This window comes from Leptosomus discolor, chromosome 7 (genome assembly GCF_034619465.1).
Source record: "Leptosomus discolor isolate bLepDis1 chromosome 7, bLepDis1.hap2, whole genome shotgun sequence".
Lineage (NCBI taxonomy): Eukaryota > Metazoa > Chordata > Aves > Leptosomiformes > Leptosomidae > Leptosomus > Leptosomus discolor.
The window spans coordinates 19,767,306-19,791,161 of record NC_141397.1 but is presented as its reverse complement, the minus strand read 5'-3'; the positions used below and the strand labels follow the sequence as shown (position 1 = coordinate 19,791,161).

At 36.7% G+C, this 23,856-nt stretch overlaps 1 protein-coding gene across 1 annotated transcript in view; it reads left to right on the top strand.

Annotated features, from left to right (window-relative positions):
* The window catches only part of TOPAZ1 (testis and ovary specific TOPAZ 1), a 41,216-nt gene extending 17,360 nt beyond the window's left edge, over positions 1–23,856 (top strand). The window contains exons 8-21 of the mRNA XM_086468528.1: positions 2,103–2,188; positions 2,904–3,041; positions 7,472–7,535; positions 8,663–8,814; positions 9,025–9,117; positions 9,400–9,515; positions 11,591–11,657; positions 12,680–12,854; positions 14,297–14,397; positions 18,430–18,595; positions 19,423–19,587; positions 20,647–20,850; positions 22,170–22,353; positions 23,643–23,856. Coding sequence (XP_086324654.1) covers positions 2,103–2,188; positions 2,904–3,041; positions 7,472–7,535; positions 8,663–8,814; positions 9,025–9,117; positions 9,400–9,515; positions 11,591–11,657; positions 12,680–12,854; positions 14,297–14,397; positions 18,430–18,595; positions 19,423–19,587; positions 20,647–20,850; positions 22,170–22,353; positions 23,643–23,856 — 1,925 coding nt within the window. The remainder of the gene's footprint in view (positions 1–2,102; positions 2,189–2,903; positions 3,042–7,471; positions 7,536–8,662; positions 8,815–9,024; positions 9,118–9,399; positions 9,516–11,590; positions 11,658–12,679; positions 12,855–14,296; positions 14,398–18,429; positions 18,596–19,422; positions 19,588–20,646; positions 20,851–22,169; positions 22,354–23,642) is intronic.

The window sequence follows — 23,856 nt, the reverse complement described above, 5'->3', positions numbered from 1 at the left end:
TTCCTGAAGGCGTTGGCTGGAATTTGTTTTACTTTGCATACAAAGAAGGAAAAATACAAACTCTCATATGATAGGCGAGTGAGGTTGTTTTGGGTTGGGTTTTTTAGCAGAATCCTGTTTGGTAGGGTCAAATAGCAATCATTCTGTCTTGGTATTTATGGTTCTCAGATACTTTAATGGTACAGCAATGCCTGCATTCTCAGAGAATGCGACTGCAGATTTTCTTGGTTGTTATCTGTTGGCAAAACTTGGCTAAGGGATTTGCCCACCTTGCCAAAGGTCAGAACTTTGTTGTTTATGCCAGTTCAAATGTTTGTGAGGCATTCACTAGACTGGATCAAGGAAATTATCTAGATTTAATAAGCAGCACTTCATTTTGAGCTGATATGTTTCACATCTGGGATAGGACCCGCTTAAGTGTCTGCTGCCAGAGAAATCATAATGTAATGGAACTGTAGTCAAATTTTCCTTCTCTTTTTCTCTGCACGTAACAACTCTGACATTTAGCCTTACAAAAATGCATAGTTTTATTTGGCATACGAGAGAAAAAACAGGAATTGATTATTTAGGGATAGATACTGCATTCTGTTTCTTTGCAACAGCTGTTTGGGGAATTAATGTTTTTAGAATTATTCGTTAATATGGATGTTTATAAACATGGATTTCCTGAATTGAGATCAGTGGCAAAGGTTCTTGCATATTTTCAAATTTCACTGCCACTCTGAGCTTGTAGAACAATGTTATCATCATGTCATTTAACAGTATTTTCAGGAAGTGCAAGAAACATGTGCTATAAAAAACAACAGTGAAATACATCTCTAGACTACAGTAGTTTGAAATTGCTCATGTCTTTGGCCTTAAAAGCATATACGCCTTCTGAAGAGTTTTTCTAAATCTTCCTTCTTAAAATCATTTGAAACAGTTGCCAAAGCAAGAGTTTCTGTGCTAGGAGAGAGCGAAACAGCTGGTTTTTCCCCCAGAGCTGTGAGGCAGGATTGGCTATTTCACTTCAGTTCCTGTTCCCCTTCGAACTTGACATAACAGTCAGCAGGGAGAGTACAAACTGTTGAAAGGACCTGGTCAGAAACTCTATGCTGTGGGGACAGCAAGAATCCGGAGGAAAGACTTCAGAGCTCAAGTTCCCAGTGGCATTTTTTGCAGCTAGTCATTGACTTTTGTCAGTCTTTTTACTGTCACTGAATTTATCCAATCCTGAATTTACCAAATTTCCCCCCATCCCTGCACAAAATTATGCAGGTGTGACAGTACGTAACATTTAGGTATTTAATTGTTCTACATTATATTTCTCCTTCCTATCCTGTGATAGTCCTATCTGTTTAGAAAAATATGCAGATTAAGAACAATGTACCTAGGGCAAGTCTGTAGTAGAACACACATCATTATTGGATACTATTTGATAACTATAGTTTGTCAGAAAGGACTAAACATCCTGCCTTTTGAATACCCAGTTCTTTCAGGGGGCCAGATGGGAACACTAGAAAGCAAGGCATTCAGAAGCTCTTGTTTCTCTTTAGATGTAGAGTTGAAAATTTGAACTTTTATCTTCCACTAACATTATTCATTTTTCAGAGAAAGAAATCTGTTATCAATAATAATTGAAGTTCTAAAACCAAGTTTCATGGTTAAGAAACAGTAGCTTACATTGGGCTTAAGCTTGATATTGTACTGCTTAAAACATGGAGTGTGAAAGGTTTTATTTCAATTCTGGAAAAATAGTTTAAATTTATGGCTAGTGATGTGGATGTGCAAACATTACTGATAAAGTGTGGGGTTGTTTTTCCTTTGAAATTACAACTTCTGGATATTTTTATTCCATTTATTTTCTGATCTCTGTAAGTTAGATTAGAAACCTTGGATAAAGTAGTGAAGTTTTTAATTTAAATGTGCTTACTCTTGAAATTTGTATAAAGTCTCCGTTTTAGGATAACTAAGAAAACTAACTTAAATTACTGGCTTTAGATTGTATTAATCAAATTTTCATTAATCATTGCTGTGACTTGAAAGATAAGATAAATGAGAGTGGTTTCAGTATGATTCGTTTTATTGTATGATCCATTTATTGCCCTCATCCTAATTTTTAGATTACAGATTTTCCGGAAAAAGTTCTTCACTGCCACTCCAAAGTTGTGGAGATTTTGGGCCATGGAAGATGGAAAAAAATGCAATTGTGAGTTGTTAAATCCTTAATGATTTCTGATCCTTTGGCCACGGATTTTGTTACATATATTCAGACATTTCTCCTTATCTCTAGTCAGAAATTATGAATCTACGTATGTTTCTGTTTCTACTCCTCTGAAGATCTTATCACTGAGTAAATATAATTTCTGAGAACAAAATCAATGATAAGGGGACAGCTATTCACAGAGGAGCTTTGTTGATTTCTATTTCCAGCTAATCAAATAATACTTTTTGCTTTATTGTTTCTGTAGAATTGAAAAGCAGCCAGAGTTTCACACGTTTAAGACAGGCTGCCTTATCCATTATGCTGGGCACTGAAAAAGGGTGAAGGAAATTGATGCCCCAGAATTCTCAGACTGTTATCCAGAGCCATGCAGGAGTTTGTCACTTTTTGTCCTCCTCTCTACTCATTGTCTGTCTCATTTAGCAGTTCTTGCATTCTCTCTGTGGTCTTCAAGACAGATTTTCGTGGTGTTAGACACTAACACGACACGACAAGGGATTGATCTTGGTCTGCTTTGAAGTGCTGCAAATACAGTAGAGATGAGGGTTCTTTCAGAGGTTTAATTGTACATCATGGGTTTTTTGCTTTTGTTTGTAATTTGTGGGTATTTTGCAATTCTAAAAAAAAATGAGCACATTTGCTTTCAAAACATATCATCTGTTGTTTTTTTTCTGCTTGTTTTAATTTTATTTTATTTTAGGCTTCTCATTCAGTCCAGCAGATCCTTGAGACGATTGAATTGCCCCGTAAATATTGCAGATTTTATTTCACAACTTTGCGTGGGTGTGAAAGAGCAAAATGTTGGTTTTGGCATGTTCCTGAGCAAGGGGATGAAAAGGTAAAGAGATTTATTGAAGAAAGGAATGGATTGTAAGTGTGAACGCTCCTAAAGTGCAAAGCTACATCTCCTTTACTCATTTATATATGGGAATAGAGTAAATTTTGGTGATTGATGAATCAAAAAAATGTTCAGAAAGTCTTCCTCTCAAGGCCTTTTAAAGTTCTTTTTTTAAAAAATGGTAGAATTTTGAACTAGTAGACTTTGTAAAAGAGCAGACATCAGCAAAAGAGCAAGAATTAGGCTGTACGAATATAGAGTAGAAGGGGAGATTCTGAGACATTTCTATCCCAAGCATCAGAGACCTGTAAGCAAAAGACTTTGTATGTATTCTTAAAGTCAAAAGCCATCTATGGTATATTACTTCCTGCAAGTTTTGTGCAACAGGAACACATTTGTTTAAAGGTGCTGTAGTCTCCTTAAATGGAGCAACAGTTCTCATAATATTTGCAAGCAGAAGTACTTTTCAGTGATGGGCAAAGTAGATGTGTTTTCAATCCATTTAAAAAAAGAAATTATGAGTCTGTAATATTTCCAGGAACTGTGAAAGGCGAGCTAATTGTGCTGTCATGTAGTAAGATTTTGGAATTGGCCGTGTGGAACCAAGACTTAGGTGGTTCTGTAAGTCACTTGGAAGCAAAGACCACCATTAAAACAACTAAACAAAGACAAATGCCTAAACTTGTCCTCATCAGGTCTTACAAGATTTATTTCTTATGTACCATCTTACTGGTATGAGTACGGTTTTATCATTGGTGTCAGTAAGTATGAAATAACAGAATCAAAATGTAAAAAAAAAAAATTGTGGTGAACCTGTTAGCCATAAATACTGAAGAAAAAAAAAGGCACCTAAAGGAGCTTATCCATCTCCTTCATATCTTAAATATGCTGTGTCAGAATTTCTAAAATACATCAGTGTAATTTGGTTTTATTTTTCTTAATTTTTTCTCTTTTCCTTTTTATGTTTTTGTCTCAAAAAAGCTGGGACTTTTTTTCCTAATGCTTTGTAACCCCTTTCAAAATCTGTATGACAGCTTAAAAATACTCAGATCATCTGAGAGTAATTTTGTATGGGACATTTTCCCTTTTCCTCAACTGCAAAGTATCTTTAGCAGGCTGTAGTGAATATCAGTAATTTTCAGCTAGTTTGTTTGAATTATCATAGTTTGTAGTGCTTCATTATATACAAACACATTAAAGAACTAAATTATTTGCCTAAAACTATTAAAAATCCATTCCATTTGATTTTACTTGTGGTGCAGCACTCCAGCACACTTACTGTTCTGCCAACCAAACTTAGCCTAACTTTCTTGGTAGTCAGGAAGTATACTTTAGGTTTTGTTTGTTTATGTATTATTTTTTTTAGAACTGTCCATTTAAAAATGATAATAGACCAAGCACCTCGTGGTGGCACCAAAGTACGTAAATGGAAGACAGGTGGTAAAGCAGCAACAAAGTCATCTAGTCAAATACAGGGGAAATAAATCTCTTTAGGAACTGTCACGCAGACTGGTAGTCCACTTGGTTAGTACTGTGTTTTCAGTAGTGATTGTTACCAAAATTTTTGCAGAGAAATGCGTTTCCCCATGATGGATATTTCTTCCTTTTCATTAAGTAACTAGTTGATGCTTTAAGGCATAACTTACTAGAATTTAACACTCTTAGCAGTTGTGGTTGATCACGCAGCACAGCAGTTACTTAAGAATTAAGAACTTCATATGTTTTGGAAATCAGCATACTCCTGAGCTCAGCAAGTTCTACAAGTTACCAGTTGTTTTGTTTCGGTTTTTTTTTAAGATGCCTTTAATTTCAAACAGTGAAATCTCTTTTGTATTAGGCAAAGTAAACAAAACTATTAAGACTCTGTTTTATATACTCCCTAAAGCATTTAAAGGGGGGGAGGGGGCATCTTAACAGTGTGTATCAGTTTCTGATGGGGGCGGGGGATAAAGAAGATGGAGCTGGACTCTTCACAGTGGAGCCGAGGGAAAGGACAAGAGACTGGGCGTAAAGTGAAATTACAGTAAATTCAGTTTGGCCTGAATGACACTCAGACTGTAGCATAGATAATAATTGCACAGTTGAATAAGTCGTTTGAAAACACATCTTTATGCAAACTGTATTTCTCTGTCTGATTTTATTTTAGCTTTGTGTACCTTTCTTTAACGTTTTTGGACTCGTATCCACTAGAGAAATGTTTACTTTCTTTTTCCTTGATCCTATAAACCTCTAACTGGAAACAAACAGAATATAAAATAGGAGGATTTCTGTCTTCATTAATGTCATCTTGCAACTTCAGGGCCTTGGGTGTATGATTCTGTTGTGGGTTTGTTTGTTGTTTTCTTTTAATCTGGCTTCCTAAAGAAATGAGACTTAAAGTTGCACTGTCCTTTTATTACTGTCTCTAACAGCCTTTAAGTAATTTTTAAACCTGTTGGTCAGTTTCAGGCACATTCAGTATGGAGTGTGAGTCTTAAAGATGTCACAGGGTTCATAAACAGAATCTCTTGTAAAAAGGATCCTGAGTGAAAGGCTGCAGCATGGGGTTTTCCCCTCGTTAAACATCAGCATGCACACTGACTGGGAGATGCTGAAGGATTTCATAAATTCTGGTGCTTGTTATTCTGATTTAAGCACCTCTGTGTTACTGTAGTAGAACCATGTTTTACTGGACAGTCAGTTGCTTGTATAAGATACATAGCCCTTTGTTATGGTTTTTATTAAATTGTCCTGTTAAATGTGGAATCAACTGATAGGTGACAGAATAGAGTGACCTATACTGCCTTTTTAAAATGGGAATTGTCTCTTTCGTGTACCTTCATTCAAAATCTGTTATGGTTAACTCAAAGTTTAGAGGTTCTCACATTTTTACACGATCAGTAGGTTCAGTTACCCATTTTAAAATTGAAACAGCTAAGCCAACTGAAGCCTCCTAGAAACTGTAAATGAATACATTCGTAAAAGAAACAAAATGTGTTAATGTGTCCCATGATTAAATACTACTACAACTGGATTTTCCAAGCAATTTCACTAATACTTGGAACAGTCAGAGCTCCAGATGCAATCTTGGGTTTTTTTGGCAGTCAGTCCAAAGGAGGAGGAAGACAGATTCCAAAAGAAAGCAAACTAATTCACATACTGTAAGCATGTGCTAACATTTGTTTTGGAAATGCCCTCAGCCACCTGGGATTGTAGATGTGGGTTAAATGAGCTAACCCATTGCCATGTAACACTGCATATATATTAATGATCAAAGACTTTACATGATTTTCTGAAAGGTGTATCTTTGACTATAGTTCAACAACATTATGCCACTGTTTCAAAATAAAAACAATAAGCTTTATTTATATTCAAAGTACTTACATGTACAATTTTTGTGTTCTTTGACTTGATGATCTGAACAGGTTAGTGGTTTTTTAAAAAAAAAGATATCTTGGCCACAAGCCAGTACTTGGATGATAATTCATTTGCTGCTGTGTAACAAGCTCCATGTGTGGATCCTCTCTTAATTTTGAAGTTGCACGTAAAAATGAACCCGACTCAATTCTGGAGTAACATGATGACTAATGTAGGGCATTTTCTATCTCTTGGTATTTCATTGTTTCACAAAATAGTGTTAAATATGACCCATTTACATTTTTGTGCAGAAAAACTGTAAATGTTCCAGAAGTGACAAAGGGTATCTGAAAGTGTGGGTGGGTTTTTTGCTAACTTGTAATTTTAAGATATAATTTTAGTAGTCTTCATTTCTTCATCTGCAGAAATGGAGCAAAATATGTAAGTATCACAAAGCTGACAGCTTAAGATTAAGACAAGAATGTTCCAATACCAAACAACACATTAAAATATCTAGATGTGGAATTTTTTTTTTTATTAAGTGAGTCTGGGGTGAAATGGTTCATTAAATAGAGTTAGTTCTGAGGTTTTTTTCTTCTGTGTCCTTATCAGTGATTCTTTGTGACAATCAGTGTTACCAGCTTCATTTCTAGACGATTTTTTCTGCTTCTTAGTTGGTACATTCATGTAATTTTTGTTTATCCTGTTTTCACTTTCACCTTTTTGCTTCCCTTTCTCTGTTTGTTTACAGTCTGCCATATTTATACCAATTAAAAGAAACTGTGTTTTCAAATTCTTTTTTTTTGTTTGCTATGAATATACATACACACATGCATGCAGTTGTGGTCCCAGTAGCTCCTTTCCTTTCCCAAACATTTCATCTACATTATTTTTCTATGTGGTTTGCTGTCCTTTTGACAGTGCCTTTGCCTGCAGACCCAATTACCTTCTTATACTATTTGTCAGTATGTATGGGTTAAATAGAAGCAATGTAAAGCTCTTTTCCTATATAGAGCTCATGTTTGTGGGTATTTCTTTTGTCCGGCATAAACTGAAATACACTTTAATATGGATTTTTTTTCCACTTTTTCTAGATTTGCATGGCGATACTTGGGACCTACATTAGCATCAAAGAATCAGGCCTTTTAAAACGTGCAGGTATGATAGAATAGTAGCTTTTGATGTATCTTTGATACTTAGCTTATTTAAAGCAAATTTAAAGCAAATTAAATAGGCTGTCAGGAGAGAAGTGGGTACCACTTCAACAGTGAATGGTAAGTTCTGATGTCGAAGGAATACATCCAATGTATGTGTTTTCATGTTCCAGTTTCCCATTGAGGCTAGGTATTTAGATACGCAGTTAGGTCAGGAGGTTGTTACGAATCTTAGTTCCACAGAAAATGAACTTAGCCTGAATGGAACTAGACTTGAGAGTAGAAATGAGTAACTGGGGCGGGGGGGAGGTTTAACAGAAGCAAAATTTTGTTAAGGCACTTTTGAACACCCTAGCCGAACTTGAGAAATTAAAGCTCTTGAAATGAAGTGCTGTTACATCAGCCAAACAGCTTTAGTTTATTCCTTTCACATTACCATGTCTGCAGACAATTATGATTAACACATTTTAGGGACTGTAGTTGATTCAGATCCATCTGAGCTTTTGAGTTCAGTTAGAAAGGGCTAAATTTTACTCTGGACAGTCATTCCTTTTGTGCCTGTCCTGAGCAATCTTAAGTTTTTGAAAGCTTATTAAGAGTGTAGCACAATGTGAACATGGGATCCAGTTGCACCGTGTGTAGTAATGATGCCATGCTGAAATACAGAGCGTTGTCATGCAGGTAACACTGGGTACCAGCAGGCTACAGTACACGTCTACCCAGGCTAGCGTGGGAACAGGTTGTAAGACCATCCATGATAACGCTGCACTTTGCTTCCTAGAGCCTCATGTCTGGAAAGGCCCTACTGCCTTGATGTGCTTACCACATCTAACCTGGTTTTGTGAATTTTTCTTGTGTTGCACCAAATCAGCTAAGCTTTCTTGAAGCCTGCAGGGCTTATGGTGTTCAGCTCAATGACACGAGATATTTCACAATAGTAAGTCCGAGTCTAGAAAGGCTAACACTGTATTCAAACTGGATCCTTTCACCCATTTTTCTCCATCTCCCTGTCCCATAATATCCTGGATAATTAAGGATTGTTAAATTGCATTTAAAATTTAAGGAAATAATTTGTTGAAATAGTTAGCATCAGTTACCCCAAAGTGAAATTAATTTAATTGCTTTTTTCAGTCCAAATATTTGTGAAATATTACAGAGAAGTTACTCCTGGTGTGGATTTTGCTTTTCAAGTGCTGAATGATCTTCTCATTTCTTTGCTCGACAACTGTTTGTTGCAGGAAGTATTTCAGATACTGAATGTAACTGTACGAATCAATACACTGGTAGGTGACCTTGTAATATTTTTTTAAATCTTTGATCCGTAGTTTCTTAGTTTTGTGAGTACTGTGCCATTTATAGTAATAAGTTTGTTTTAACTTTGGTACTCAAATCTTAGGGAAAAAAAAGAGCAATTCAAAAGTTCCTATTGTAAAAGCTAAGCTTTCTAGTTGAACAGAGTTGCAAAACTGATTGTGCTTTTTTGTCTAAATTAGCCAGCTGTCGATGTTCTTCTGAAAGTTTTTGAGCATGTGGCTTCTTTGAATATGAGAGACGCAGTGCCTACATTAATCAGTATCTTTTGTAAGGTATGAGTTTGATTGTACTACTGATACTTGTTGGATTTTCTGAAATACCTTGCGTGTTTTAAAACTCAAACATATCACTTTAATATAATTTCAGTACTGTCTTTTAAAGTTATACTGTGACTGGCTGAATTTGTGGTGCAGGTTTCCATTTATCCTTTATATTTTGACTGAGATTCACTGTGACGTGTTTTTCCCACTGTTGTTTGCCACTTGCCTCTGGAAACATATATGATCACATTTTTTTGGTAAGCTTACTTTTCTTCCCACTGTTTGATGTTACAGCTCATTGATGCTGGTATGTTCCTTGAGTTTGAACATTTTGACTGTATTATTAAGTTTCTTCACCAATTGCAAGTTTCCAGTCAGGAGATAAATACTGTTTTGAACATAAAATCCAGGTATGTCTTCAATGAGCTATTTTATAACTGCCTCTACCTAGCTCATTCTTCAGGTTATTTTTTTATAAATTTATGTAAAAGCTTTGAAAGGCAATTAGAAAATGCAAATTTAGTGTTTTGGATGAAAATACTACCATATCATGCTTAATTGTATTTTAAAGTGCTGTCAATCTACTCTGCTTCAAATATCAAGGATTATTATGTCAAAACATAGATTCTAACCCCAGTTATGATTAGTTTTTTCCATATTGATCATCAGTGTACAATGTGTTCCCAGCTGTGCTACAAGTTAATATAACTGTAGTCAGATTAGAACCATCATGGTTTGATATATCATTTAGGCCTGCATAAGCAAACAGTACTTCTGCAATAAACAACCCTTCTAGGCCGTAAGAGGATTAGTTATAATCTGAAGTAGTTTTCTGGTTTCATTTACTGTGTGACTGCATAACCACTTGCGTCAAGACAACTAGGGAGTAGGGTCATGAGCAAGTAATGTGCCCAGGTGGCCAAGGCGGCCAACAGCATCCTGGCCTGTATCAGAAGTGGTGTGGCCAGCACGAGCAGGGAAGTGGTCAGGCCCCTGTTCTCAGCACTGGCAAGACTGCACCTTGAATACTGTGTGCAGTTTTGGGCCCCTCACTGCAAGACAGACATTGAGGTGCCGGAGCGTGTCCAGAGAAGGGCAATGAAGCTGGTGAAGGGTCTGGAGAACAGGTCTTATGAGGAGTGGCTGAGGGAACTGGGGTTGTTTAGTCTGGAGAAGAGGAGGCTGAGGGGAGACCTTGTTGCTCTCCACAACTACCTGATAGGAGGTTGTAGTGAGGTGGGGGTCAGTCTCTTCTCCCAAGTAACAAGCGATAGGACGAGAGGAAATGGCCTTCAGTTGTGCTGGGGGAGGTTTAGATTGGATATTAGGAAAAATTTCTGTACTGAAAGACTGGTAAACATTGGAACAGGCTGCCCAGGGAAGTGGTAGAGTCATCATTCCTGGAGGTGTTCAAAAAACTTGTGGATATGGTACTTCAGGACATGATTTAGTGGGCATGGTGGTATTAGGTCAACGGTTGGACTTGATGATCTCAAAGGTCTATGCCAACCTAATGATTCTATGATTATGCTGGGCAAAATGTGAGATCACAGTCCCAGTCTGTTCCAAAACTGTTGATGTCTCCCATCACTTGCACAAGATTGTGATTTTTTTTTTTTTTTTTTTATTGTCTGCATCATACATGCACACACATATTCAGAAACTAAATTTGTGATTCATAAAGGAACCTTTGATTCTTCGAGAAAACTAAATATGCAGCATCTACTTTTTCAAGTAGCCATCACTGTTTCAAGTGAAAGCACTGTAGAAGTTATTTGCCGCTGTTCATACTTTTCCCATAGAGTACCTTTCAGCCACGGATGGCAGTGTTTTACCAGAGCAACTTACAATACATGTTGGAGGTAATTTTTATCACTTTTCAGATCAGGAGTCTGATTTGCAAAGAAATGACCCCTTCCAGGTTTCCCTAGTTTGTATGTATTTTCAGGACAAACTGAGAAAAACAGTCTGTATCAACAAAGACTGAGCAGCTGTGCTACTTCAACTGTGCGTTAGCTCATTCATGTGTAGGTAACGTGTCTCTACGTGGTAGCATCGCACTGGGTAGGTGTGTCCATTGCTTCAGTGGCGGGATCAGAATAAAGCACTATGCTGTATTTGAAGCTGAATAGCGCTTTCTTTCATGTAATTAACTTTTCTGTCAGAAATATATACAATGCAGTTCTGCATTTACTTAATGGATTGGAAGTCTTATTCATACCTTTTTCAGTTTCATTTCTAATGAGGCAAGGGAGTATTTTCTGTGAAAATAGCTCTGCTCAATTATTTGCTTAATACATGTACTGACTTCCCTTGACATGATGGTAAATGTCTGCTTTCAGTTTTCAGTCTGCATAGTGTGTAGTAAATAGGATCAAAAATCACATCAGTTTTTAGTTCATTTCTTGATCACCTTGTACTAGTGCATAGTTTATTTCAATAGGATGTGTTATAATTAAGTATTAATATTTTTTTCTTATGGAAGATTTCAGGAAAGACATTTTGAAAAGAACTGGCTTTTTGACTTCAGCTTGGCAGTGGCCGAAATTCAGGTACAGTATGTGCATTCTTCAAGCCTGTTGGAATACTTAAACCATGACTTCTGTTAAACCTACAAGAAATAGCAATTTCTGCATCATTTAAAGTTAGTGGACTTTCAGTATATTGAGATTATGATAAAATGTTTTTATGCAAAGCTGTGTTTGGGAAAGATTCATGTGCAGGGGAAGACTGTCTTTGGCTTTTCTGTAATTTACATACTTGTAGTTTTTATCTTGGTTTTGCATCTAATTCAAAGATTTTGTAATTTTAAGCAATTACTTCCTATGCCTTACATTTGTTGTGCTTGTAGGTGTTAGTGGTACATCATTCCTCAACAAAAAACTATTTAATGTGTTATTTAGCAGATACAATTCATATCTGGTATAAAAAAGCCCAATTGTAAAGGGCTGTAATTTGAAACACTAAGCAGGTATTTTAAAGAATAAGAAAATATTATTAAAAAATCTTTAATTGGACACTTGTGTCTTTCCTGTTCAAGGGCAGATTACTTATTATGCATGATTATAATATAGTTTACATATTATAACACTTACTGCACAAATCCTGAGACCAAAATTAAAGAAGGAAAGAACCAGGACTGATTTTTTTTTTTTTTTTTTTTTTTACTCCTTTAACACCAGTCATCAAGCGATCTGGCAAGCAAAAGACTAATTCATATAGAAAATAACTATCAATTTGGCATGCATCATGAAAAAAAAAAAGGATGGTAAAATACTGGATGAATGCCAGTTCTTAAATAGGATGAATAATTTATGCACTTCCCCAATTGGGGTCATGACATAAATGGAAAAAGGATTTTAATTTCTTGAGGGACAAAAGTGATTAGCAATCCATGCAAGTTAGGCAACGTGTAACTGTGCCATACTGAACATGGAGATTGTTGGCAGTAGCATTTTGTCTGCATCTTTTTTTCTGCTTTAAGACTATCCAGCTATATCTCTCGAATGTCAATATATTTTGTGTTTGTTCTGGAAGCGGGTTCCCTTATATTTATCCCTTGCCTTCTTCACAGCATTGCAAGGAAAAAAGCAATTGGACCAAGCTGGGAGATTTGTATGTTAATGCAAGAACTGGATGTGAACATTTTGATGATATTCAGAAATTGTCTTTATGTGTTGCTGAAATACTAACCAGAGATTCTGAGACAGACAAACCTGGAGTTCCTTTTTGTGATTTTGCTGATGCAGGTAAAGTTAAGATGCAAACAATGCTTTTCATTCATCCCTATTCTTTGTAGGTTTTTAAAAGGGGTAAAAAAAATCGTATACTGTTTTCTGAATATTAGTTAATTTAATATGTTACAATATTCAGAGTTTCTTGAGGTGCAGATACAATCAGCTAAAATGCTCGATAGAAGCCATTTTCTAGTAGAAGTAAAATCCACAGTGCCTATACTTAAGAAAGTTCCGAAAGCACATTTGAGTTTTGTGAAATCAAGAAGAGAAACCAAAATTGGCAGTCTTTTAGTAAGAATGTCCTGTTCTCAGGAGAAAGGCAAACATATTTAAGTATTGCCATGTGAAGTGTCACACACTTAATAACACAAATAAACTTCAGAACTGTAAATACAGCTATATATGTATTTGTGTATTTCAGAACACATTGAGCAGGGTTGCATCATGTATATAATTTCTACTTTTTTTTTTTTTTTGTAATTCGGATTTTCAGAATTACTCTCTAAAGAACTAAGAATTTCTGCAAGGGCTGGATCGACAAAACACCTTCTGTTTTTTCTAATAGTTCTGGCAGGTTTTGTTATCCCTTTCCTCCCTATGCCCCTTCATTTACATATCTGTCTAATGGGTGACTCAGATCTTTTTCAACCTGTATGAACTACTAAAACATGATGAATATTTATTCCAGATATGTGACATGACCTTTCTGACCACAGACTTCCATATTATAAAACAACTATCACAGCTTCCAGTTGTGAGACAGACAGAAGATTTGGTGGGGCTTGGAACTTAGTCTGCCTTCCCTAGAGCAGGGATTCCAAACTGATAGGCACCTGTATCAGTAAAAAAATTTTTGAGCACTCACCCCCCGTTTATTTATTTATTTATAAATTATATACATGTACTACTGCACTAATATATTAAGTACATTATAAAACATACACAAAAATAGAAATTTAGAAGATGAGATAAAGATGAAATAAACACTATTTTAAAAAATACTTTATTTATTTTTATTTTTTAATGCTACAAAAAAATTTTCTTTCCACACCTGAATTGTGCTCACACCCCACTTTGGAGACTACTGCTCTAGAATACCAACAGTGTTTCCAAAGTGATTGTGTAATATGGTTAGAAAAACTTGCAATTACTCAGTTCTGTAACTGCCAACATTTCTTCATGGTGCCAGAAGGTGCAAAGGTTGCTTTACAAATAACGATGTTATGTGTCCAAGCACCTTATGGATGAATTAGACTACAACGAAATAGCATCTGAATAAACTATAGTTATTTATCCTACTTTGGTGTTAGCACTGCTGTTAAGTTGCTACTTTTAATGGCAAATATTTCAGAAAGTGTATTTAGTATTTTCACAATTGCTGTGTTTTTCAAGTGTGTAATTTCTTTAAAAATGCATTTACATATAAAATTTTAATTTTTTTTTTTCCTTTCCAGTAATAAAAAATTCACAACATAGTGAAGCAGACAGAATTTTCATTGGAAGGACTGGGATAAGTGTAATGTATTCCTATCACAAAGTAATGCAGTGGACAAAGGTATACTGGACTATAGGAACCTGACTGGAAGAAAAAGAATGAGTCATTTCTTTTCTAGATGTTAAACTTTTCTCTGCTTGAATGGCTGGATGTGCCACCTGCCTCCCCACCATCTTAGTACTTCTTCATTGTCCAGCTGGAGCAAAGCATTTTATTGTGCCTTTCTGAGCAGTATTCTTCTACAGAGCCTGTCATAACTCTGTCTTGCAATTTAGAAACTTGATGGTTCAGGTTCAGCTTTTGGCTTTTCTGAGCTAAGGATGAGTCTGGATTAGGAGACAGGTCTTCCTGAGATTCTGGGGCAAGGTGCTAATGGGATTGTTTCCCAGAAATGTCGCTTTCTTCATCTGGCAATACTGCTGTATTCTGAGACCTCCCAACTCAAGCAATATTTATAGAAGTTTGAGTGGGCCCTTTCCTGCGCTGATGCTTCTGAACCTGACCTCAAATGGAATGGTTAAGGCCAGGAAGACAGAAAAGAAGCATGGCAGTGCTGCTACCGCACTTGATGAACTGCTTATTCCCCAGAACGTCACTAGAAGTGCTTTTCTTCTGTTGGATCGAGGATTCCAAGTTCTGTGAATCTTGCAAAGAATCACATCACACAAAGAAATACCCCTTACAATCCTTTCTTTGCTGTCAGATATTACAGAGGGCCAGGGTTAAGAGACTAGACCTCTCACTGGATGTTTTACACTCTTCAGGCCTCATGCAGTATTGGTCATAAGTTCACTGCAGCAAGATCTGTTTCAATGTTAAATTTGTCTTTTTCTTCTTGGAAGGAAGCAGTGTGTATATAATGCAGTGACCAGTGACAACATAGGAAACAGTATAAACCATCAATGATTTTGGAGTGTATGTTCATCAGTGGTTACATTCTGAACTTACCTTTGTGTCAATGGGCCTGATCCTTACAACTAATAACTATGGTGTACTGGGATGTACCTCATCCCATACAAGATGATTTCCAGCACGTATTTTTATGAACAAAAGCAAACACTCTCCTTGTCCCCTTTTGTCTCTTGGGGTTTTTTTTGTGAATCGTCATCAAGGAACCCTTTCTATAGTTTGCATCAAAGGATTAAAATGTGTTTCATATTATTGTCTCTAGGGGATAACCTTGAGGAATTCTGTTATGTAAAACCTGAGCACTGCTCAGTCTGTTTGCAGGGTGAACACAAGTCCTAGGAGGTATTTAATAGAGGTGCATATTCTAGAGGCAGTACACCTATTTTGATGAATCACTAATTTTGCAGCATCAGCTTGTTGAGTTGAATGGTCTTTAGCAGGTCCCTATCAGGCTGCCAGCACAGTGTGGTACTGTATAGGAGCAAGGGGAAGGAGAGAAGGTCTTTGCATTAGCACTTTTGTAGTACTGTACTAGAACTTTATAAGCATTTTTGTTCCACAAAACGCAGCAGTTAGAACAGTTAAGATATTCCTGGCCAGAGAAGAGGTAGTCTATATTTTTGTCATTGATGAGTGGTCAGTGCTTACATGTCCATAAAAGAGCTTAGTTTGTCTTGGGTTTTGTCTGTCTTCCTCAGCAGAGACAGCATATATTCAGTGTTTGTGGGGAAATGCCTTCATACATTTTAGCTTTCTTTCAGATCAATCTTAAGGGAGATCCTGATATTTAGGTTGCAGGACCTCTGATATTCCAGAGTAGTTCATATTCATGTCCTAATTTCAGAGGTGCAAGGTGTCAAAAGCATGTGTGGTGTTTATCTTGTATAACAGGAGTTACTAAAAGTAGACAGTTCGTATGATGCTATGATTTTTTTCATGCCTAGAGAAAAAAATCATTGCTTCTTTGAGAGTGTTGTGTTAGGACCAAACCCACCTCTCAACAGACTGCTCACCAAGATCCTTAAATAGCCTTGTAGACAACCTGTGTTGAGCATATGGGAGTGTGAATGAGGCTGTGCTCTGGATGATTTTTATCCAAACTGTGAGATATCAAATTGATCTGTGCTTTAGGGATGAACTGGAACTGTCATTCCTAGCACTCTCCAACCACTTTCACTGCATTATAGGTATCGGGTAAGTCCCTAATCCTGTGGTTGTGGGCTAGTATTTGCTTTTGATCCCTTTTCTTGTTTCTTCGAAAAAGTGATCTAGAAAATAAGATAGTGATGGATTTGTTCTTCCTGCTATGCCCAAAGTAATTTTTGCTTTAGGACATGCCCTGTGCCATTTTATGAATATGTTGGACTGCCTAAAGCTCTAAATGTGCTTTTCAGATCAGTTTCCCTTACGAACATCAAACCTCTTTATCACATAGCTTTGATGATTGGTGACTCTCAGGTAAAACATGTTTGCTCCTTGGTCCTGAAGGGAATATTCTTTATAAGAGCTAAGGAAAGTTCATAAAACAGATATACTTGGAAAAAACATGCCATTTTGAAACATGTGAATAGGTCTTCCATGGAGACAGCTCTTCAAGCAACACTAGACTGTCGGGCTATTTAGTTGTAGAGAATGCTGCAACATTAACACTCCTTTGGCAACTATTTCATCCACTTCCTACTTTAACTATTTCCTATCTTGAAGGACTTTGCTACGGTTTCTTTTTAACCAACTTTTTATTACTTCAGAAGACTGGTCAGAGGTTCTTATTCAATTGAGGATCTTATTCCACAACTGCATTGTAATTGAGTGCCCTTCCTTCATAGATCATTTGTGCTCATAGCTGCATGCTTTCCATCTTTTTATGAAGACTCACCCTTTTGCTAGAAGGGTGGAATAGATGCAGATCCTCCTTAATTTTGTACTGTCTCTTGTGTGCATGTACATTTCAAGTTTCTACTTTGCTGTCAAAAGTTTCACCTGAGTCTTTTTGGTATGTATTTTTTCCCTTCAACCACATACATCTGTGGTTGAATGGGTTCTTTAAACCTTAAATGTTACTTGCAGTAATGTAGTTAGTATTCTTTTATGGGTTATGCTGAGATAAACCATTGCAGATACCTGTAGGCCTTCAGAAATCTCCAATTTCAAGCATATGCCAGGCCACAGTAAGTATGTGCATATGCATAAAGCATTTTCAAAAAATGATCTTCTTAATAAGTAAGTTTCGTTTTTTTTGTCAAATTCTCTGTTCTTCTGAACCTCCCTTTCCCTCTACCTCTTGAACCTTTCCCTCTACAATCCTTATTCCGCCACCACAATGCATGCACACACATGACCATGATTTTTAATAAGCCGCTCAGCAAGAGCTGAAACATGTCTAGTTTGGAGTTTCGTTTGTGTTGCTTGACCAGCCTGGACAAGTGCTGAATCCTGCCTGTCCTTGCCTTGCTGGGGACATTAATTTGATATCCCACCATGACTCAATGATCCATCTTTTTTAGATTGGTCAGATCTTAATTATCTTCGAGACTGCTACCTTTCTTCCATCTTTGACTGAAAAGACAAACCAAGAAGTTGTTAAGAGGAAGCTTCTGTAGGAAACTAGTCTAGATATCAACCTGGAATATAATGAGAAAGTTGTTGGTTGTTAAACTGTTGGCCAGATAGGTTATTGTCCTGCTGGGTACAACTATCAGTGTTTTCTTTGGCTTATACTGGAGTAACTGCTTCAGTAACAATTACACTTCTGGTGCAAAAAGAAAACTCTCTGTATGATCTTTTTAGAATTGTATAGGTTGTGTAGTGCTGAATGGAATCAAAAGAGTAAAAATACTAATATACTACAGTAAGCAAACATAAATTAATTGCAAAGTATATTAAAAATACTGTATAGGAACGTTATATAATAGAAATAATGTTATGGGGACTAGTGTACTGGGAGCTGTTCAACAATGGGTTAGTGGTGGGGTTTTGAGTACCTTGTCAAAAAAAATCTTATTATTCATTAGAAATTTTACTGTGCTCTTTTTTTTCCCAACTCAGTTTGGATAACTAAACTGATGCTTATAAATCTGTATCACCAAATTAAATCTGCTGTATTTTGTGTAAATATACTCTGTGTTCACTGATACCATTGCTTTCTCTTGACCTTCCCCCTTTCCCTTCTCCCTCTTATGCTAGGGAAGGAAGGTTTTGGATAAATTGCATGAGCTACAGATACATTTTACAGTCTTGAAAGGACTTATAGGTGCAGGGAGTTTAGCATCAAGATGTCAAATTATTAATAAAGCTGCAGAAATTTTTCTTAAAACTGGAAGTTTGGATGGAGCAACATGGGTATTGAGAGGTAAGCTTGTCTTACAAAAAACTGAGTTTTGACTTAAATTTGAACAGCCCCCTGACAGATTTCAGTTAAAAATTACAAGCTGGTCTGTTACTAAATAAAGTTAATACTGGGACGACAAAAATAAAATGTGATCCATCTTACTGGTTAGTAGTATTCTTGATATGTATAAGAAATATTATGACTAATAGCAAATTTTTTTCAGGAAAGTTTTCACAGTAGTCTGCCATCAACACCGTTCTACTCAAAAGCCTGCCATAAGGGAAGGGTGCAGCTTGGAAAGTGACCCTGCCCCATGTAGATTTCCTTTGAGCCAGGTGACATTCAGTGTCAAAAGATTTTCAGGCTTCAGTCAATGCAGTGTTTCTTTACCTCTCACAGTGTCCACAGTTAGTAAAATAGCTTTAGAATAGTACCATATTTCTGCAGTTACATAACCCATAATTACTGGCTTTTTGGAATTCTGATCTGCTGAAAAGAGAAGAAACTCAGGAATATAAAGACGAATAGAAGGTGTTCTAGAAAGTAATATTGAGGATCTAAAATTCACTATTCAATTTTCTAGATATATATGTATTTATATACACACATGTATGCCACTACCATGATATTTAATAAAAGGGGTAATTTAGAATATAAAGGTTCAGAGAGTCCATCTGAGATGTATTGGTGTGATAAGGAATGACATATTAATAACTAGAACTGCATTTTCTGTGAAATTCTGAAATTTGTTTTCTGCTACAGTCTACAGTATATTCTTAATGGCCAAAAGTCTCAGCGTCCAGCAGTTTCAGTTCATAGAAATAACAGTGCACTGTTGTTTGCTACAGAGTCAGAGTGGACCACAAATACACCATTGTGGGCCTGTGATAAAATGGACATCCTCGATCGACATAATTTGTTATGTACGCTAGTGCACAAATACTTGAGGAAGAGTTTATACAGACAGGCATTTGAAGTTCTGCAGAACTTACCAGGTTTTCAAATTTGTTCTGGTAAGTAAAGAAAAAGGTACTGTGTTACGAGCTAAAAATTTAACAGATGATTCTGTACTGTTGTTTTTATTTGATTTCTGGCTAAAATTTGTTGAAAAAGTAAGGTGGTTTTAGACAAGCCCATGGTTTTTTTTCCAAAGAGTGTAGTGTCAGTTAAAATATGTATTGTATTCTGCAGCTCTTGCCAGACATGTGCATGCGCACACGCAGCATTTATGCACCTGTCCTCTTTTTCTGACTGGTTCAGTTACACAGGGCAACAGGAAAGACCACTAAATTTTTAAGGATCATACACAGTCTATACAGTAAGATAAAACAGGGGTAGCATTGGGGTGATTCATTTTGTTTTGACTTCAGACGAATGCATTTATCTTTCTATAACTGAGCTAGCTAACCTAGGCTGCTTTTACATACCGTGTTAAAGAACTGAGTGCTCTTTAGGGCTCAGTTTAGCTGACAAATTTTGGATGTATACTTCAAGATAAGATGCGTAGTTACTTAGGCTCTACTGAGGAAACCTCAGCTGATTCCTGTGTGTAGGCCTCAGTTCTGTTGCCAGTGTGTGCTTTTAGGTATGTTAGGAGAGCTTAGTTGGAACACCATGTACTTAGAGAATCCTAAAAGGATCTAGTCCTTTGAGGCATGAGGTGGATACAAGGCTCCTCAGTCCTGCCAAGAAGGGGACAGTTGAGCAGAAGTGGACAGTTAAGAGCAGAAGCAGAACTTGAAGCACCAAGGTGATTTTTATCAGTGTAAATTTTAAGTCTGAGAGATCAGGTGAAGATTGTATTTACAGGCTTGGGCAGGTGAATATATTTTTATCTGATCTTGTTGGCAGCAAATTATTACTTGGACCTTAACACTTCTCTTTCACAGTGTGAATGAAGTAACTACGAAAAGACTTTTGATGAATAAAGCATTATCGTAAGTTACCTCAACCTTGTTCCATTTTGCTGATAGAGGCAAGAGTCCTGATGTAGGTACTGATTGAGAAATGATTCTTCAATTAGATTTGCATTTGATTTAATTTAGTAGTTAATATTCTTCATTTCATTTCAGATACTGTAGATGTTTCTCAGTACAGCTACCTTTTTAACGAGCTGATAAGTGCCTGTTTTGAGAGCAAGAACCTTGGGGTCTTATCTTCTGCAGTAGACTTCATGCTTTCAAAAAACATAGCTATTGATTTTTTTTTACTTAGAAGATTAATCACAGCTTTGGGAAGAAGTTCTTTGTGGTCTAAAGCTAGGACCTATTACAAAAGTAAGTTGCTTCTTAATATCCTTCCCCTAGTTCTTTAGATAACATATGCTCATAACAGCTCAGTATGTTGGGGAGAAATGGGTAAGAGTATGGTTTGTGAGAAGAAAACAGTACTTTCTGTGTCACTATCAGGAATTTATTTGTAACCAAAATGTTTATTGGAAAATAGCGACAGTTGAAAATATGCATCAGTGCATACTACGTGGCATGAAATAAATGTAACTCTGACAAAATTAATTTTTTACATTCAGTTTCAGAATTCCAAAAATGTGAACCTTGAAGTGGTTAAAAAGTGCATCATCTTCACTTTTTCATCTAGGCAAATTAGATTTCTTTATACTTCTGTTTAGAGCTGTGATGGTAAAATTATTAATCATCATAGAGTACTTTGGGTTGGAAGGTACCTTAAAGACCACCTAGTTCCAACCCCCTGCCGTGGGCAGGGATGCCTTCCACTAGACCAGATTGCTCAAAGTCTCATCCAGCCTGGCCTTGAACACTGCCAGGGAGGGGGCAGCCACAGCTTCTCTGGGCACCCTCACAGGGAAGAATTTCTTCCTAATATCTAATCTAATTCTCCCCTCTTTCAGTTTGAAACCATTACCCCTCATCCTATCACTACCCACCCTGACCAAGAGTCCCCCCCCACCTTTCCTGCAGGCCCCCTTTAAGTACTGGAAGGCCGCTATAAGGTCTCCCCAGAGCCTTCTCTTCTCCAGGCTGAACAACTCTCTCAGCCTGTCCTCACAGGGGATCTGGGTAAGAAGTTTATCCTAACTGGAAGAAAATTCCTTTCAACTAAAAACTAACAGTCTGTGATTGTTTTCAACTCCCCACTTCTGAGTTCAGAGAATACTGGGTGTGCCACTCTGATAGGGTCCACCAAGAGCCATCTCTCCATATTGTCACATTATTTTTTTCTGAAATGCTACATAGGTTGGGTCTGTGGGATCACTTGGCAGAAGACAAAGGAATAAAGGGGCAGATGCCATTCAAATGTCCTCTCACTGTGATCATAGTTAATAAAGCTCTCTGACCTGTCCCAAGTTGTATTTGAATTATTACGCATTGGGAGTCCCCAGATTACTGACAGAGCTTTTTATTCGTCACTGATAATATTCACTGATAAAAATAACATTTTACAACAGTGACTATTATGAGTGAATGCTACTTGCTGTGTTCTCAAATCAGGCCGTTTCACAGGTGAAATAGTAAAATCCATTAAGAGTTTGGCAGGGTTTTTTCCACATTCTTAGCCACATACTGATGAAAACAGTATTGGTAATCCTAATTCCTTACATTTCTGCATTTGCTTTCAGGTGCTTTAGCATTGGGTTGCTACCCACCACTGCAGGGAAATTTATATCACAAACGTTTGATCATTCCGTCTTACCTGTCTGAGGTTGAGATGCTGTTGGCCATTGAAATATTTCTTGTTTCAAATGCCAGTGATATTCAAAGTCCAATGGCTACTAGTCAGACTCTTCAAATAATACTGAAAAGGTTGGTTGTCAGATATGTACCATTTTGATCATATTTACCTGTGTGACCATGTAATTAATGGGAGATCTTATTTTCCGTTGGCTGGGAAACAGTGCTTGGTTTTAAACTTGCTTTTAATCCTTGTTTCTAAAGGTTATAGAACAGTAAATGTTTGGGGTTTTTTTATTATTATTATTATTATTTTTACATGTGTGTAGCAGAAAAGTCACTGTTTCAAAGTGATAATTGGCCTGTGTTCCCTAACTGAATGTGTGTACCACACTAAGAGCGTACTGTATTTTCAAAAGCAGGGTAACTTGGTATCTTAGTGTGTAGATTCTTGCATTGTGGTTAAGCAGTGGAGTAGAAAGGCACAGTCAAAATGTTACTGCTTTCAAAAAGCAACGCTAACATTTCTTGGCTATTTTTTGGAAAGTGTATGAAGCCATTTTACTCAATTCTCTTCATAGGGGACATCTCAATATTAAATTTGTTAGATATTTTCCCCCCTTTCAGTGAGACTTAATACCTTCGGATAAAAATGTGTTTATTACTTTTTCCTTTTGTCCATAAACCACCAACCCCTGTCACTAGATTGTACTTGTAATTTATTTTTCAAGACCCCGTTTTCTCTAGATTGGCTGGCTCAGCATCAAAATGTGAAACTGCATAGAAAAGCTACTTTGTTAAGAAGGATGAACAGGGGCATCTCAAACTGGAGTACTCTGTCTTCTTTCCCCTCTACCATTCCCAAGGAATACATGTCTTAATTTTGTTCTTTTGATAAATGAGAAGATTTATCTCTTTGTTCTCATGTGTATGCTATTGTACCTCTGCTTGTTTGCTTAAAGAGTAAGTTCTGCTTTTGCAAAAACATAGGCATGTCACTTAGGCATATCCTTATTCCAACAGTGATTACATGTCAAAAATGAGTAATCCTTTTGGATTCAAGCGTGTACGTGAATTCTTGCTATATCCAGTTCATAAAATGGTTTACATTCCTTTACTGAATTTTCCAGCCCAGAGTTGAATATTTCTTCATGAAATGTGCTGTGAATATTGCAGACCTACTTTGCCCTGGCATTAAATCCTATTACTTTTCATTACCATAAAATGTTACTTTTTCTTAACTTTTTAATACTTCAGAATAATCAGCTAAAATTTGTCTAGAAATTAACATACTCTATTATAAGTGAAGTGAACACAAGGCATTATTTTTTTTGTAATCCTGTTGTCAGTATAAAGTGTCAGGCAAGCGACGCAGGGCCTGTATGGTACCTAATTTTGTATTTGTGAAAACTCACTTACAGATCTGAAGATCAGACAGTTCAGAATAACAGTGACTATTCAGCGGCAGTGGAGAGACTGATCCTGGCTGCTCGTGTATCTGATCCAAAGCTTTTTCTTAAGTATATGACAATGAATGTTAATATGGAGGAAGTTTACAGCTTGGAGCTTACATCTGCGCTAAAATGGCTTCAGGAGAATATGAAATGGGCTGGGAAGGTCTGGCTGTTTCAGTAG